At 35.3% G+C, this 19,372-nt stretch overlaps 1 protein-coding gene across 2 annotated transcripts in view; it reads right to left on the minus strand.

Moving 5' to 3' along the window:
* The window catches only part of CARNMT1 (carnosine N-methyltransferase 1), a 50,563-nt gene that overhangs the window by 23,205 nt on the left and 7,986 nt on the right, over positions 1-19,372 (minus strand). For both annotated transcript variants that reach the window (XM_060102329.1, XM_060102328.1), the window contains exons 2-5: positions 18,874-19,069; positions 17,866-18,029; positions 2,177-2,317; positions 1,049-1,227 (exon numbers count right to left, since the gene is read on the minus strand). In XM_060102329.1, the coding sequence (XP_059958312.1) occupies positions 1,049-1,227; positions 2,177-2,317; positions 17,866-18,029; positions 18,874-19,069 (680 nt within the window). The remainder of the gene's footprint in view (positions 1-1,048; positions 1,228-2,176; positions 2,318-17,865; positions 18,030-18,873; positions 19,070-19,372) is intronic.

Raw genomic sequence — 19,372 nt, forward strand, 5'->3', positions numbered from 1 at the left:
TTTGCCCACTGCTTATCACACCCCAGCCAAACTCACCTTCTTACTCTTCTTGAGCAGAACAAGCGTCCTTCCCACCCCCTAATCTTCTTTCCTTTGCCATTCCCTCTGCAACACTTGCCCCCACATATCTGAATGGCTTGCTTCTTCATTCCTTTGAGGTTCTCTGCTCAATCTTTCTTCTTAAGTTCCCCTTTTAGAAAGACCTTCCCTGGGAATTCTATATAAACCAGCAGTCTCTCCCCAGTCACTCATTATCCCCTTTACCCTGCCTTATTTTTTCTTCCTCACAATATTAATTTGTTATCGCCTCTCTCTCCGAACTAGAATATGGGTTCCCTGTGCACAGGGGCTTTGTTTTGCTCACTGCTCTCTTTGCAATGCCTGCTACTTAGCAGGTACTCAACAAATACCTGTTAAATGAATGAACCTGCTGACCCCTCAGCCTTCTATTTTTCTTCTTCCTTTTATTGCCAATCCCTCTCTCCTCTTTCCCCATTATCATCTCCCTTTCTCTAATGCCTAGCTCAAATTTCTTCAACATTTTGCCAGGCTGAAGTCCAAACTTCATAGCCTGATTATAAAGGTCATCCACAATCTGGAACCAACCTACTTCTCTAGCCGTATCTGCCATTAAATCCCCAAATGTTCTTTTTCCTTCCAGTAAGGCTATTCTACCATCCCCGATTACCTTACTCATTCATATCTTTGTACCTCTGAATGCCATTCCTCCCTATCCTTCAAGTCACAGCCTCTCCACAAAGAGCTCACTTCTCACACTAACCTACTTCCATCTTTATTGTATTCATTACTCAACCTTTGTTTACATGTTGTCTTATATTAATAGACCCAACATTCTAAATTTCTTAATTGTGGGATCTCATACTTCTTTATATTTCACATCACTGCCTTATACATAACTTTGAAAATATTCTAAATTGTCGTTGAAGTATACCTTATATTCTATTGTCAAAATGAATGACCACAACTTTGGCTTAGTATAAAATTAGCTCATTAAATTTAGAATAAAGCATGTGATCTTTGGACTTACTGCATTCTGAGTATATCTCTTGAAAATCTCCTGCTGTCATAGAAAAGTTAGAACCGGGAGGAAGACTGTGGGGGTCAACATCAGGGAAAAAGATGGGTCGAATCTGATCAGCTGACCTCCGGTTATTGCTAAACTGATGAATCCAGGGATAAAGCTTATATTTATTAATTTCAGAACATCTGCAAAATATGAGCATAAAATTCAGTGTTAACTAAATATTTTACCAGGGAAATCTACTTTAAACACTAAAATATAATCTGTTTGATTGAAGATTTACTTATATAATTAACACTTAAAAGTGTTACCACTACACTCCACCCAATTATCTGAAACTCCACATAGGCATGTAGATGAGTAACCAATCACGGATTAAAACACAGAAACAAAATTAAGGTAAATTACGATATATAAATGTGCTATTTTCATTCAAATTTTTAAAAATATATCACTGAACTCAAGATCAAGTAAAAAAGTCTAAGTATTTTTTTCAAAAAAGGTATGGGTTTTGTTTGTTACCTAATTATTTTAATTATTTTGTACAACACTCTCCTTTTTACCTTCTCACTATCCCCTAACTCACACTGCTACCAAGACAACACATTATTTAAACAAGGCAGCTATTTATTTTTTCTCTAACACACCTCTTCTGGCTTTGAAAACTCTTTTCCACTACTTTCTAAATGAGGCCACAGAAGTTCTGCGAGATCTTTCCAACTCAGATATGTGAGCCATTTGTAAGAATTTGACTAAGAAAAAAATTATGATTGCTACATTATAATCTTACTCCACTAAAGAAACAAAGGGGTAAATAAGTTTAAGGAACAATAAGAAAATACTCCTTCCAGGACAATACTTAGCCCAAAATTCTGCAGAGAAATCATCTCAGCTTCATGGAGTACCCAATCACTTTTTAAAATATCACTTACCCATCCCGTTCAACATTTTGTTAACTAGGCAACTAATTAAAGTAGTAATTGTATAAGCAATTTAATTTTAATAAGAAACATTTATGATATATACCATATTTAACCACTACGTACTTATCTTCAAATTCAGAATTCTGCAAAAATAGGTAAGTCAATCTGATTCTGAGAAATTACTATTTCCAGCAAAAAGTAAATTAAATACCTGTTGAGTACAAAGTTGGAAGAAAAGAGCATAAAAAAACTCCATTCATTTCCTTGACAAGCATAACCTAGCATAGCTATTTCCCAGGCCAGTCTTCCTAGTCCAGCACCAGGTACCAGAATATTTACTTTAGAAGGATCCCTGAAATGAAATAAGGCAATTATGTCCAACCCCTCAAAGAAAAGGGGAAAAAAAATAGACAAAATCCATATTAACAACTAAAAACTTAAGATATTTAGTAAGAATAAGCTCACTCAAGACTCTGACTTCTTAAATTTGAGAAATACTTGTAAATATCAGTGAGAAATAAGGATATAAAGAATTATCAAATGTTCAGTTGTTATTTTAGGGTTTTATCCCCAAAGTATTATTTTTAAGAAGAAAAAGGAGTCGCCTTATATCCAAGACTTATGAAGACACTCATATTCCTAGTAGCTATCAACTAACTGGGAAGACAAATTATTCCCAAACGATCCCTATACATACAAAGAGACTGAACAAAATTATTTTAGCATATGAGACAGTAAAACAAGACATAACTTTATTTCTGAATTCTACATGTAATACAATGGTTTATGTAACCAAATTAAGTACAAGCAGATTTTAATGTGTCAGGTCTCTCCTTAAAATCTTATATATTTCAATTGGCAAAAGAATCTGGAGCTGGGATATTCTCATGGGGAAAATGGGGAACTGCCTTCTAATTGAGCATGTATGATGGCAAACGTATCACACCAAACCAGAGGTTCACAATCAAACTGTTCTCCACTTATTAGCATCACTCTACCATCACAAATTTCCTTTACTGTAACATCTGTCATTCTATTTTCAGACCACTGAAAAGCCTTAGCAAAGCAAAGACTTTTCTCAGTACTTCTGGCAAATCAACATAAGCCTAAGGAAACTATAATGTGTTCTTGTGAAAAACCAGAGAAAAATGTGTATAATCAGCTGTCATTGTGTCAATTAAAAAGGAATTTCATTATTGTCTGTATTCCCCAAATTTAGCTCATAAGTCAAATCCAATTTCCAAGTCTACTCCCATGAACAATTCTTTTTTATCTTTAAACTGTATGGGCTTTAAGTTTGATGTGCTCCAAATGGCAACAGGACTTTTTACTAGTAGCCCATATGATAACCTTTAGCATTTCCCATTTTGAAATAAAAAGAAACAAATAGAACTATGGGGCTTCTGAAAATTCAGTCTACAAATACAGTAACAAGGGAATTTGCCCAGGGTCCTTCAGTCTTAAGTATCTATATATGGAACATGTATTTGTATAAAAATCGCAACAAAGTCTATTTAGTCTGTTTTACTGCTGAATTTTATATATACAATAAGGCATAAACTGAAATTTGTTAAAAATGATTTCTGACAAACAGGCTTATTATGATTAGTAAGATATTCTTTAATACTTGACATGGACAAACTAATACCAAGGTGCCTTATATTAGTTTTCACTAAAATAAAATAGAATGTTTCCTTTTCATTCCAGATTATATGCAATGTTTGTATGTGCGAACACTAATTTTTAATAAAGAGAATGGGTACATCCTCTCATTCTGTTCAGGCCTACCTATATCAGTTATCTAACATGAACATATATATTTTTAATACTAGAATCTGAAAAACTCCTAGCTGTAAGACTATATGCTAGCCCTTGTATAAAGGACCAGCCACTGTCATTTTCTACTCCCCACCAGACCCACCGAAACACTTACCCTCCAGAACTACTACCTCTTTTCTTTTCCCAGTTCCCATTTGCCCAGTCAAAAACATGTGTTTTTTTTTTTACAAGTGGTTGTTTTCAGCTTAGATTTTTTTTAAAAAAATCAAGGTAATGCAACAGAAAGTAAAAGGATCTGGAAGTAAATTCATAAGAGTATTTAAACCTTTATAAAAACAATCACTAATAATCAATTTCTGAATGGCTCATAATCCGAGTAAAAGATTACCATGCAGAAATTAGAAATCATGCCAAACTTAAGGGAAAGTTGTGTTAATAACTGTACTAATATTTATTTTGTTCACTTAAAGAAAGTTAACTTTATGATAGCTATTACCAAATACTTCCAAACTGATCAGGCCTATAGAACTCTTTATCCCTACCTTGTGGCAGAAAGTTTCTATATAAAACCGCTATTAAAAGGCTGTCATACGCAAGAGGGAGGAGATATGGGAACATATGCATATGTATAACTGATTCATTTTGTTATAAAGCAGAAACTAACCATTGTTAAGCAATTATACTCCAATAAAGATGTAAAAAAAAAAGGCTGTCATAAAGCCACGGAATACAGAATACATCAAGCCTTACCTTAAGAGTTAGTAGAGATTACTATAGATCTATCAAGAGTTAGTAGAGATTACTATAGATCAATTATTTGTATTACAGAAAAAAAAGGATTTTAGTGGGAATATTAAAGGAGATACATTAAAACAAATTCTCTAAGAACTGAAAAAATGATCAAGAATCAAGCACTGAATGGGAGAATTTTCCCCCAAATCTTTGTTCTTAGCTAGATTTTTTTTTCCCCCAATTGGGTCTTCATATAAGGGATATTAACAGCATACAAGAAAGTCTCTCTAAACACAATGTGTATAAAACTAAGGCACTCTAAAAGGCATTTTCTAGTATAAGTTCTTATAAAGTCAAGGGCATTTCTACTCTGTGGAGAATAAGAGACATATAAATCTAAGTATAGACCTTAATGGTGAACTGACTTTAAACTTAGAAAACCAGGAATAGAGCCATATGATTAATATGTGCCTCAGTAATCAAATGTTGCCTGCTTGAGATTCTCAGCAAAAAATTGGCAAGCAAACAAGTTTATGTAGTTATTAAGGGCCAACTATGGAGAAGCAGTATATTCACTACAAATTTAACACCTCTGATAATAGTGGGAAAATTTTCAATGGTTTTCCAGACAAGCAAGAATGAAGACGACAGAGAACCCCTGTGTGTCTGAAGAGGCCATGGATCATGTTTGCACCAACCTTTGTGCTCCAACTATTTTACCAGCAGGAAATGTTGTTCTTGAAAGAAGTTTCCTTTATTGTACACAGAATGATTTTTGCATAGCAGCTGCAAATCAGCAAATTCCAACACACAAAATTCTTTTTCTCGGTGTGTCAGCAGAGTGACACTTAGCTGACCCCTGGTGATAGGAGTACGCACAACTTTCAAGCATCAAAAGTGCTGGGTTCTATTTGAATCACAGCAATTCACATGGTAAAAGCCACAACTCATTTGTGGCTACTAAATACTTAAAATGTGGTTAGTTCTAATTGAGATGTGTTTCAAGTATAAAATAAATACCAGATTTCAAAGACTTAGTATAAAAAAGGAATGTAAAATATCTCATTAATAATCTTGTATACTGATTATATGTTAATAATTTTAGATATACTGGGTTATTAAAGTATATTATTAATTTCACCTGTTTCCATTTACACTTCTGATGTGACTACAAGAAAATTTAAAGTAACACAGGCAATTTGCATTGTATTTCTGTTGAACAGTGCTGGTCCATACAGAGAAATCATAACAACACAATTCTGAGCAAAAAAAAAAAACAATTGTGAAATGACACCACAAACCATTATATGATCTTTTAAAACACACAGAACACAATGTGTTGTTTATGTACATGTATATAGACACGTAGCTAATGTAGGAAGGTAAGATTAGAGTAACAAATTTATATTAGTTGTTATCTCTGGAAAGAGAGAAGAATGTGCTCTGTATGGTTTGCAGGGCAGTTTCAAGTGTATCTGTAATGTTTCTTTTAAAAAATACAGAAAAAAGAGATCTGAAGCTACTATGGCACAATGTCAAGGTTTAACAGAGTTGGATGTTGAAACACTTTTTATTCAGACTAGAAAATGGTTTAGAAATCAGAATTAGTGTCTAGCCCCTTCAAAAATATGGTCCCAACTTACTTATCTACTCCCAATAAAGAACTCCATATATCAGCAAGACAACTTCTCATCCATTTCAGAAAACACTTTCTCACCTTAATCTTTAGAGCTCCTATAGAAACTGAGCTTAAATTATCACCGAATCTATAAAGTCTTTCTTTTTCCAAATATCCCAGGCAAAGCTTTAAGTCACTTCTCAATGCTTTCAGTACTTCATTCATCTCTCTGTTATAGTTTATATACCTAGTTCATCACTTCGCTTCTTTCATTTAATACGGGGGTCAGCAACTATGACCCACTAGCCAATCACCTGTATTTGCAAATAAGGTTTTATTAGAACACAGCCATGTCCAGTCATTTATGTATTGTCTATGGTTGCATTCCCATGACAAGAGAGCTAAATAGTCAGTCCCCAGAGACCACATTGCCTTTAAAATCTAAAATATTTTCTAGCTGGCTTTTTAAGAAAAAGTTTACCAATCCTGATCTAATGTATCTTGAACTTCTTTCCCAATCAGTGCACAGAGCTTTCTTAATCTGTTTTATGACTGAATAAGTAGTCCATTGTAAGACTGTATAATAATGTATCAAAATTTGCTAATTAAGGACAACTAGATTGTTTCCAATCTCTTGTTATTATAACATTAAAACTAATATCCTTGGCATAAATAGTTTCCCTCATGTACCTCTGTGGATAGCTTTCCCAAAACTGAACTGCAAGGATCAAAAGATATGCATTTGAATTTTGTTAAAATTACCAAGTTGCCCTCCATAAAATTTTACTAATTTATTCTTCCATCAGCCACATGTTTCCTCACACCTTCAGTAAGTTATGTAACTTTTAAATCTTTACAATATAATGGATGAAAATGGCATCTTAGTGTGGTTTTTACATTTGCATTTTTGTATGAGATTAAGCATCCTGTATTTCTTTTTCTGTTTACTATTTACACTATTTTTCTACTAGATTATAGTCTTGAATTGTTTTTCCACTGAGTTATTACTCTAGATTTGTAAGCACTTGAAATCCTGGAATGTAGGCGCTTGACATCTTGAGTTGAAAGAAATCTGAAATATATATCTGTCTTTGGTCTAAGAGGACTTTCTGGATAGAAAAAAGAGACTATTTTCAGTCTCTAAACTACTTTGGCATTATTTGGCAATCTCCATTTGCTCTTTTAAAATGGTTTCTTACAGTTAAAAATAATCCTTTTAAAATATGTAAATCTTAACAGTTACTATCTCTGATAGATTAAACAATATGATTTTTTTAAATCCTTTTATAAATTATAACTTACATTCTTTATTTCAATCTAAGTGAAAAATGCTTCTTTAAAGCTCAGCATATTTTTTCCTAAGGGTCAACTATATAAAAGAAAAAACATATTCAATATAGTCAATAGTACATCATTGGATTCTTGAAGTGTTAGACATATACTGAAATGCAAAGGCATAATAGATTTACCACCCACAAACAAAATATCACTTCAAATTCTTCTAAAATAGAATGGGTTAACAAAATTAAGCTCTAAAAAGTACAGTCCAGAAATTTTCAGGATTCATAAGAGAATATGATTCTACATGGTTGTGATTTCCCATTTCAAATAGGACTCGTACCTAAGAATCTCTCCTTAGCAACTATAAACTTTATAGCACTAAATTCTTGAGCTAATAACTACTGAAGTGTTTGGCATTCAGCACAATTAAAACAGCATTTCCTTAATTTAAAAGTAGACCCCAATATAGATGTTAATCTGTGGCTTCAAAGCTGCTTGTACTTGTAAACTCAGACACTTAAACATTCTAAACAGGAACAAATTTGACAAACTGATAAGACAAATATGCTTTCATAGGAAAAAGTATTTTAATGATCACAAGTACAGTTAATTTATGCATATTTAGGTATATTGTTTTTTGCAGACAGCTCAGTTAGGAAAGGCCTATATTGAAATTTCAAAAAGAAAAGAACACAATCCAAAGGCTAGCTGACATAAATATAAGTCAAATTCAGCCTAAGTGTAAAAATATAAAATTCTCACGCACTTGTTGTGGCACAAACAGAATCCTAAAAATTTATCTGAGACCCAAACTTAACCAGGATTTACCTAGAGTCAACCTGGATTCTGAAGGGCTATAATTATGTCCCTTTTCCAGGACTCGGAGTTTACTTTTTATGGCAAAGTTATAACTTTAATATGGATAAAGACTTTCTTGTATTTCATTAGGTTTATTTTTTACGTTTTTTTTTAATAGCTCATCTTATCTATTATAAGGAAACCAATCTAAGTTTAACAAGCAAAACAAATGATATAGGAAGAAACATGTAAATTTTCCATTGGGTACCAGAATGCCAAAAATAAAGTTTGATATTTTGGTGCACTTCATTTAAAGTTCAAATATCAATGTCCACTTTTATAACATTGATTACTTTCAGGGAAGGGAAATGGGTAGCTAGATAGGAAACTTTATATCCTTTGAAACCTTTAAAATTTTGAACCCTGCAAAATGTTTTACCTATTCAGAAATTTTTTTCAATTATTTACTTATTTTAAAGAAACATTAAGAGTTAATTCATCCTTTTCTCACCAGTCTACATTGTATCTGCCAACAGTAATAATAATAATAATAACAACAACAATAACAGGGACTTCCCTGGTGGTCCTTCCAATGCAAGAGACGAGGGTTTGATCCCTGGTTGGGGAACTAAGATCCCACGTACCGCGAGGCAACTAAGCCCACGCACCGCAACTACTGTGCCCGCGCGCCACAACTAGAGAGCCCACACGCCACAACTACTGAGCCTGCGTGCCACAATGAAAGATCCCACGTGCTGCAACTAAGACCCAATGCAGCCAAAAATACATAAATAAATTTTAAAATAATAATAATAACAATAACAGATAAATAATAGTAAAATAATACTTGTGCTAGTTCAGTAAGTACCTTTAACAATGACATGCCTTTTTAGTACAGCTAACATTGTTATGCTGACTGGATACCATGGTAATATACATGATTCAGTGATCACTGAGTATAAACGAAATCATGTTTAAAGTGCTAGAAATTATGCTGACTTAAGCATTTGACATTCGGCCTTCCAAGAATACCCAAACTTGTATACTCCAACAGTAAAAAGTCTTATCTCACAACCTACTTTTCAGAAACAAAGATATTTTGAATTTTGAGAAATACCTGGATTTTATGTTTACAAAAGCTATCAAGGGGCTTCCCTGGTGGCGCAGTGGTTGAGAGTACGCCTGCCGATGCAGGGGACACGGGTTCGTGCCCCGGTCCGGGAAGATCCCACATGCCGCGGAGCGGCTGGGCCCGTGAGCCATGGCCACTGAGCTTGCACGTCCGGAGCCTGTGCTCCGCAACGGGAGAGGCCACAACAGTGAGAGGCTCGCATACCACAAAAAAAAAAAAAAAAAAAAAAGCTATCGAACTATATTATCCATTATTTTATAAATAGTATATACATTGAGAGAGTGCACCAACTAGGAACTTTAAGAATATATTTTTGGAAGCAGCAATATTTATAAAAGTTCCTAAAACTGAAAACATATATTTATAAAAAGTATGAAAAATAAGGAAATAATGAGACTAGATTATAACTCTAATAGTTGTAGAATATTTAAGGTAAGACTATCGATAAAAATTAACAAAAAAACTTGTAACATTTATTAAAGTAAAGAAAGGTAGGCTTTAAGAATAGAAGAAAATTAATAGAACAAAGGAAAAAAACATGATCATTTCATCTGACACAGAAAAGGTATTTGACAAAAGGCAACATTCTTTCATGACAAAAACTCTCAGGACAATAGGAATACAGGGGAAATTCCTCAATATAAAAAAGGGTATTTATGAAAAACCCAGAGCTAACATCGTAATCAATGGTGAAAGACTGAAATCTTTCCCTCTAAGACCAGAATACTATATATGGATGCCCCCTTTCACCACTGCTATGTATTGTTATGTACTTCCAGAGCTATTTAAATGTGAAAGGAAGAGGTAAAAACTATATTCACAGATGAGATGCTCCTATATGTAGAAAAACACAAAGAATCCAGAAGAAAGCTACTACAGCTAATAAACAAATTAAGCAAAGTTGCAGAGTACAAGATGAACACATTAAAAAGTTAGTTGTTTCTATACATCAGCAATGAACAATCAGAAAAGGAAATTAAGAAAACAATTCCATTTACAATAGCATCTAAAAGAATTTAAAACTTAGGAATAAATCTAAACAAGGAGGTGTTACATTGAAACTTGTACACTGAAAACTAAAAAACAAAGCTTAATGATATTAAAGAACACCTAAATAAATGGAAAGACATCCTGTATTCATGGATAGGAAGATTTAACATTATTAAGATATCAACACACCAAAAACAATCTACCTATTCAACACACTCCCTAACAATATTCCAATAGCCTCTTTCACAGAAATGGAAAAACTGACTCTGAAATTCATATGGAATTGCAAGGAGCCCCAAATAGCCAAAACAATCTTGAAAAAGAACAAAATGTACAAATCACACTTCCTGACTTCAAAAATTGCAAAGCTACAGAAATTTAAATAGTATGGTACTGGCAAAGGGCAGACACATAGACCAATGGAATAGAATAGAGAGTCCAGAAATAAACCATCACATATGGTCAATTGATTTTCAAGGACAGTGCCAAGACAATTCAATGAGGGGAAAGACAGTCTTTTTAACAAATGGTGCTGGGAAAACTGGATATTCACATGTAAAAGAATGAAGTCAGACCCTTACCTGATACCATATGCAAAAATTAACTCAAAATGGACCAAAGACCTAAGCTTAAGAACTAAAACTATAAAACTCTTAGAAGAGAAGATTGGGGAAAATCTTCATGACACTGGACTTGGCAATGATTTAATGGATATGGTATGAAAAGCACAGGTAACAAAAGAAAAAAACTGATAAACTGGATTTCAAATTATAAAATTTTGTACATCAAAAGACACTATCAAGAAAGTAAAAACAGCCTACAGAACGGGAGAAAATATTTGCAAATCATGTATCTAACAATGCATTAACACATGCAAAAAAAGAAAAAGAGTCAAATCTTATCACACAATCTTATCTATGAAAATCATCTTCAATCCAGACATAATAAAGTATAAAAATGCATTAACAAAGCCTATGGACCATAAAAATGTAAATTAAAAGCTTGTCAAGTGAGTACTATATATGTCAAGCATTTGAAATCTGAAATCTGAAGTATCTGTAGTTGAATATTTGAAATCTGCCTAGCTTTGAAGCCTAAGAATAAACTTCTTTCTAGAAAAAACATGTCACTAAAAAACTTCTTTCTAAATCGTACCTGCAGAGCGTACACAAAAAGGCAGTGAATTATTACCGACTCTACATCTGAATCTTGTGCATTAAATATCTGGACATGCAGAAATAAGCAGTCGTCTTTTTTTTTCTTTTTTAAGTCTGACAACATGGCTGAAATAATGATAAATTCAATTGTGGGGCGTCCAAAGTTACTCGCTTACTGAGATATTTCTGGGTCTCACACCCAGAACACTACACACTTGACTGAAGAAATATTTATAGAATTGAACATCAGTAGTGTCATGACTTCATCAAAATGGAATAAAAATTATGAAAGCTTTAAGTGATTAAAAAAAATCAAAAGTATACAACGAATCTATTATCCCTTCAACTGTGTGTTCAGAACATAATTACAGCACAGCATGCCAAAAAACTACTGGTCACAAGCAGAAATACATTGGATGATTTTCATACTTATTAAGCTAAAGACAATCTACATGGCACACAGACATAAAAGTATTCAAACCAGGTGGATCGTTATCCATTACATGTTAAAGGCTCACTAAATAAAACAGATATTTTAAAGTCTTTCAATGGGCTTATCAACAGACTGGCATAATAAAGAATCAGTGAAGTTCAAGTAAAGTCAATAGAAATTATCCAAACTAAAATATTAAACGAGTTAACAGGGAGGGGCAATGTAGAAAAAGAGCCACCTGAAACCTGAGAGACAATAGCAAACAGTTTAATATATATGTAACTGACATCCCTAAGAGAAAGAAATAGAGAAAAAGGTAGGAGAAACATGTGAAGAGATAAGAGTAAAGAATTATTGATTCGGTGATATATATCTACTCAAACCTCCAAAAGCAAAGCCAACCTCAAGTGGGAGAAACACAAAGAAAACCACATCTAGTCACACAGCTGACAAAGGTGGGGAATGGGGTGAAGAGAAGGGCGAGTAACTGTTTAATGGGTATGGGATTTATTCTGGGTTGATGAAAATGTTTTAGAAGTATACAGAGATGATGGATGCACAATACTGTGAATGTACTTAATGCCACTGAATTGTTTCCTTTAACATGGTTACTTTTGGGGCTTCCCTAGTGGCGCAGTGGTTAAGAATCTGCCTGCCAATGCAGGGGACACGGGTTTGAGCCCTGGTCCGGGAAGATCCCACACGCCACGGAGCAACTAAGCCTGTGCGCCACAACTACTGAGCCTGTGCTCTAGAGCCCAAGAGCCACAACTACTGAAGGCCTCATGCCACAACTACTGAGCCCCCACACCTAGAACCTGTGCTCTGCAACAAGAGAAGCCACTGCAATGAGAAGCCTGTACACCGCAAGGAAGAGCGGCCCCTGCTCACCACAACTAGAGAAAGCCTGCACGCAACAAAGACCCAACGCAGCCAAAAATAAATAAATTAAATAAATAAATTAAAAATAACTAAATAAATAAAACTAAGCCAAGATACAATTTCCCATCTATTAGATTGGCAAAAGTTCAAAAGCTTAATAATACAATATATTTGGCAAGGCTGTGAGTAAACAGGCACATTCATATATTGCTGGTAGAAGGCAAAACAATACAACCCTTATAGTGATACGTGGCAATAATTGTGGCAGACAGACTCTAAAGTGGACCCCACCTCCTGGTGTTCACGCCTTTTTATAATTCCTTCCTTTGAGTGTGCCCCGGACCTATGACTTGCTTCTAACCAACAGATGTCACTCTTGTGATTGTGTTACATTAGAAAAGACTCCACTGAGTCTTCTATAATGAAACAGAGCCTGCTGGCTCCAGAGACTTTCCTTGCTGGCTTGATGAAGTTAAGTAGCTATTCGTGAAAGCCCACAAGACAAGGGACTCTGAGAGGTCTCCAGGAGCTAAGGTAGGCTTCTAGCCCTTAGTCAACTAGAGCCAGGGCCTACAACCACAATGAAACAAATTCTGCCAACAACCTGAGTGAGCTTGGAAGTCAATGCTTCTACAGCCAAGCCTCTAGATGAGAACACAGCCCAGCAGACATCCTGATTACAGCCTTATAAGATCCTATACAGAGAACTCAGTGAAGCCATGCGCAGACTTTTGACCCAAGGAAACTATGAAATAATAAATATGTGTCGTTTTAAGCAGTTAAATTTATGGTATTTTGTTGCACAGCAACCAATATACATTTACCTTTCAGATGCAACAATCCCACATCTAAGAATTTACACTAAAGATACATCTCCAAAAATACAAAAATATACGTGCACAAGGTTATTAACTGTAGCATTATAATTGCAAGATACTGTCAGCTACTTTACTTAAATAACCAAATATAAGAGACTGGTTGAAGTATTCTGAAACTGTTTAAAAGAAAAAAAAAGATTGAGTAAGATTTCCATGAACTGATACAGAGCTAATCGAGGATTAAGTGGAAAAAGGAAAGTGCAAAATAAAATATATAGTATGCTCCCTTTTGTGTATGAAAAAGGGGGTACTTAAAAAGAAAAAAATACTTATCTTCTTACTTCCATAAAAAAAGACCAGGGGCTTCCCCGGTGGCGCAGTGGTTGAGAGTCTGCCTGCCAATGCAGGGGACATGGGTTCGAGCCCTGGTCCGGGAAGATCCCACATGTTGCCGAGCAACTAAGCCTGTGCACCACAACTACTGAGCCTGTGCTCCAGAGCCCATGAGCCACAACTACTGAGCCTGCGTGCCACAACTACTGAAGCCCACGTGCCTAGAGCCCATGCTCTGCAACAAGAGGAGCCACCACAGTGAGAACCCCGCACACCGCAACCAAGAATAGTTGCTCACAGCAACTAGAGAAAGCCCACGCAAAGCAATGAAGACCCAATGCAGCCAAAAATAAAATAAATTTATAAATAAATAAATAAATGTTATTAAAAAAACCAGAAAAACACAAGAAGGATACATGAGAAATTAATAATATTGATAACCTACATGGCAGAGTGAGGGTGAGATGGAGTATGGAAAAAACAAGGGAAGGAATGACATTTTTTCTGAATATCACTTTTTTGTATAGTTTTGTTGAGATGATTAGTCCACAAATCAAAAAAATAAAAAATCAACAAGAATGGGGTAGGGGGCTTCCCTGGTGGCGCAGTGGTTGAGAGTCCGCCTGCCGATGCAGGGGACACGGGTTCGTGCCCCTATCCCGGAAGATCCCGCATGCCGCGGAGCGGCTGGGCCCGCGAGCCATGGCCGCGGAGCCTGTGTGTCCGGAGCCTGTGCTCCGCAACGGGAGAGGCCACAGCAGTGAGAGGCCCGCGTACAGCAAAAAAAAAATAATAATAATAATGGGGTAGGGGGCAGGGACACACAACCCTAAAACTGAAAGAAAACAGAAACAAATAAACCTAAGTATACTGAATTTCACATAAAAAATATAACCACGGTGAGATTGCGAAGGCTGAAGGGGAGCTAATTTGAGTAAACTGTGAAGAATATTTTTTATTAAAAACCCTTAATTTAGGGGGAAAAATAATTAATTGCTAGCAAATCCTGAACTTTTTGGGTAGTTCTGTTTTTCCTACAGTATGGAGGTAGCAATTCTGAAACAATTTTGTGTGTACTGTAGGACTGACTGAATGAGCAAATATACTGATGTTGTCCGAAGCCAGGGTTTTCACTGTGGAAAAAGACAGACAGATTTAAAGAATGGGGGAAGCCAAGGGAGGAACCCAATGGGGTCGGAATAGAATTGAAGATATCAGTATGAACTCATTATTTCTTGTGTTTGGTGTGTGTGTGTGTTCTGTCCACTGAAAGGCCCATAAGCAATGACATCTTAGGAAGAGTGAACATGCCTAGTGCCAGATCTTGGTTTCAACCCACCATGCCACATTAAAGGAACCAGGTCCTTGGAAAAACACTCAATTTCAGGACTGAAGTAGTGAAGATACAAGATGGGACTGAAATATCTTATGTCAGAAAGTAAGGAAGTGCTCAAAAAAATGACTGAGGCATGCCATGGCAAAAGGCCATAGGCACCAACTGACTGAACTCCTGCTGGCCAAACCTGAGGAGATTTGAAAAAGAAAAAAAAAAAAACAAAAAACGGTAATGGATTATAACCGATTGAATAAAATAGGAACCATGAGTCTTTCCTGTAATAGATAGTTAGAGCAGAATGCTGACTGATAATTGTAGTTAGAAAATCACCATTCCACAACCATCATAGCACAGGTTAGTTCATGTAATTCAATGGATGACTATTCTAGGAGGCAGAAGGTTTGAGAAGGAGCAGGATATTAATTGCATGGTGTCAAAGTGTCTCCTCAGAAATTGCTTATTGGTTGCCAGAAGAGAAACAGTGGACTTCCCTGGTGGCTCAGTGGTTGAGAATCGCCTGCCAATACAGGGGACACGAGTTTGAGCCCTGGTCCGGGAAGATCCCACATGCCACGGAGCAACTAAGCCTGTGCGCCACAACTACTGAGCCTGCGCTCTAGAGCCCATGAGCCACAACTACTGAAGCCTGTGCGCCTAGAGCCCATGCTCTGCAACGAGAGAAGCCACCGCAATGAGAAGCCCGCACACCACAACGAAGAGTAGCCCCCGCTCGCCGCAACTAGAGAAAGCCCGTGCTCAGCAACGAAGACCCAAGGCGGTGAAATAATTAATTATTATTTTTTTTTTTTAAAAAGAAGAGAAACAGTAACTAAACAGTGGGAAAACCAAATAACATCTTGATTAGAATCATCAATGATGGGCTAACAGACTTTGCATGTCTCTGAAGGTGATATCCTGAAAAGGATACAACATCAATTACCTATTATTTTGAGAGGACATATAACCTAGATCTAATCATGAAGAAACATCAGACAATGTCAAACTGAGGAAGAGTCTATAAAATAACTTACTTGTATTCTTCAAAAATGTTAATGTCATGAAAGTCAAAAAAAGGCCTAGGAACTGTTCCAGATTAAAGACATTAGAATTAAACATAACACAATATCCTGGATTGGATCCTAGACTGTACAGAAAAATAAGTCTCATAAAGGACATTATTAGGATAATTTATGAAACTTAAATATAGACCATTGATTAGAAAGCAGTAATCAAGTTTAAATTTCCTCAATCTGGTAACTGCACTGTATGCTTATGTAAGAGAGTATCATTATTCTTAAGAAAAAAAACCTCAAGTATTAAGCAGTGAAAAAGCATGATATATGGAAACTGATCTCTCAAATAGTTTAAATAATAATCGTGTATACGTACGGCTATAGACTAACACATAAAGGGGGGAAGGAGGAAGGGAAATAGGAAAGGAAATAAAAAAGCAAATGTACAATGCTAAGAATTGGTGAATTTAGGTAAAAAAAAAATATGGGAGCTCTTTGTACAATTCATACAATTTATCTGTAATTTTCAAGTTATTTCAAAATAAAAAGTTTTCAAACAAGAGAGGGAGAGAAGGGACACACACATATGTACGGAAATTTCTGGATGGATACATCCAAACTTAAAGATGTCAATCAATGAGGAGGGGAAGAAGATGAGGAAAAGGAGCATCTCTCTCTACAATGATCCTTTTAAACAATAGACTGAACTCCATCCAGTGGTTCTCTTTAAATATATAACCTGTAAGTCAGGTTCCTAACCTGGGATCCATGGACCAAAGAGGTCTACAGACAGAATTCACTGTACCTATAAGGGGGTGGAAAAAAATTACATTTTCATTTCATTAACCTTTAACTGATTATTTTTTTGTCAATTATGAATGTAGACAAAAACAATAGTAGTTTTAGGAGTACCTGTAACTGTATCACCAATAGAAATCATATATATTTTCACTTCACATTAGCTGTTGAGATTCTCAAAATAACATATACCGTTCAGTTATTTTCAAAGTAACACTTCCTGCAAGACTTTTATTTAATGTGATACATGATAAAAAGCAGGTTACATAACATTTGCTTTTTAAGTATTTTCATAAGTATATTTCAAAATAACTGGTTTCTTTGTAATCCTATGTATGTTATTCACTTATGTTATTCTGAAAAAGAAAATTATGAGCTTCAGACTGCTCAAGGTTTTCATGGCATAAAAAAGTTAAGAATCTCTTCTCTGAGCTATAGATCCCTCACTTGTTTACAAATATGCCATAATGAGGAAAATTAAAATAGTTTGCAGCTTTTTGCTCTGCTATAAAGCAAATTATAAAAAAAATGTCGCTGATAATGAACATTCAATCTAATCTTCTCATAATGTAATTTCTAGATAGAGTAACTTCCCATAGTGCTAGAGCAATAATTATTCAAAACACTAACTGCAATCTCACAAAGTACCCAAGAACAAATATAACAGCATACACCCACACATGAAAAAATACAGGCACACAGCAACTTGTAAAAATGAATCAACACTGTGAAATGTCTCTTAGAGAAACTCAGTGCTTACGTATCTTAAAGAAACTGGTTAAAAACAAGATACTATTTACCATCTCTCTTTTGGAAAATTTTTTAAAATTTCTTTAATGATTGGCTGGTAGCAGGCATCCCTTTCTGCTTTCCCAGTTTCACTCCAGTCTCTCACAAACTGTTTCAATGTGGATTTTAACTTATCCATGTCAAATGTAGATGCTGGCATAATCTTTCCATTCTCCTGTTTAAAAAACAGAAATCAATTAGTTTCTCAGAAAGTAATCAATCTTGAATATGATTAAATAAACATGCTACTAAGGGGCTTTATAGATGGTTTAGAGGCTAAGTCACTAGCCTTTCAACTCGACCCGGGTTCAAGTGCAGCTTGAGATTCTAAATGAAAAGAGTTTGGTGGTCTCACTTCTACCCTCAATACAGTATGGTCCATTAATCATGAAACCACCATATAATTAAGCAGTCGTTACTCAGGAGAGGACCAGAACTGAGCTGCTATGGACACCAAACATTCTCTCCATCTAAGAGAGGAAAGAAAGTCCCTCCAGGTCATTGATGGGGCAGCATGGAAAGGCTCACACTGGAGTGGCCCAACTGTATCTATCCTGTGGATACAAAAACAGGACTTCAGTTTCTATTACTTCCTGTCCCTTGAGATTTATAAGTGAAAATAATCTTTTAGAGTAAAAGATCAACATCAATAGATGCAAGATTCTGAAGATAATGTTTAGCAAGGGAAATTAATTTCACACAGCTAGGAAAGTTGTTGATAAAAATGTAAGTCACTAATTCCATATGCCACAATAGGCGGAACACTATGTGAAAAGTGTATCAAAATGCCCACAATTTTCTTAGTACTTTTAGGGGGGAAAAAATCAGTGAACAAATCCAGTTTCTGGAATACTGTTCTATTAAGCCTAATAAAATGACTGGACATACAAGTGAAAACATTCTCTAAGTAGAGCCAATGACTCTTTCATTTCATAAAAATGAAATCCAGGAAGATACAGATCTCAAAATATAGAAGTCAAACGCTAAAATAAAAACAAATAGAACAAACTTGCACATACATCTTCTCCATATTCTTTATTTTCAAACATATGTATGCAATCATTCACAATGGTGAGTAGTATTTCTTGATTATGATCAACGCATTTCCGGATCTTGTCCAAGTGAAGAAGAAACTGCGGAAGTAGTTTCTGCTGATTAGCTGGGAGTGATCGAAATTGTCTTTCCGTTCGGTGCACTCGCTCATGCATACTGGTGCTAAAACATAAAAGGTGTTTTTTAAATTGGCAAAGAATTCTCACCAGAAGCCAATCCTATTTTAAGTTTGTCTTCCTGTGCAATTATTTCCTTATAATGTTGGAGACTGTCCAGCCATTTTCAATCTTTCGGTTTCTTAAAGGATATCGATTTACGAAGTTTTGTATATTTTCATCTTATTACAAACTCTCTAAGCAACCAAACAAAAGACAAATAGTTAAAACACCTGCACCAATTAGAAGGGAGAAAAAAGGAAACGTAAAGAAGATTAATGCACATGTTTATTTTTATGATTTCAATTTC

The sequence above is a fragment of the Mesoplodon densirostris genome, chromosome 6, assembly GCF_025265405.1.
Source record: "Mesoplodon densirostris isolate mMesDen1 chromosome 6, mMesDen1 primary haplotype, whole genome shotgun sequence".
NCBI classification, from domain to species: domain Eukaryota; kingdom Metazoa; phylum Chordata; class Mammalia; order Artiodactyla; family Ziphiidae; genus Mesoplodon; species Mesoplodon densirostris.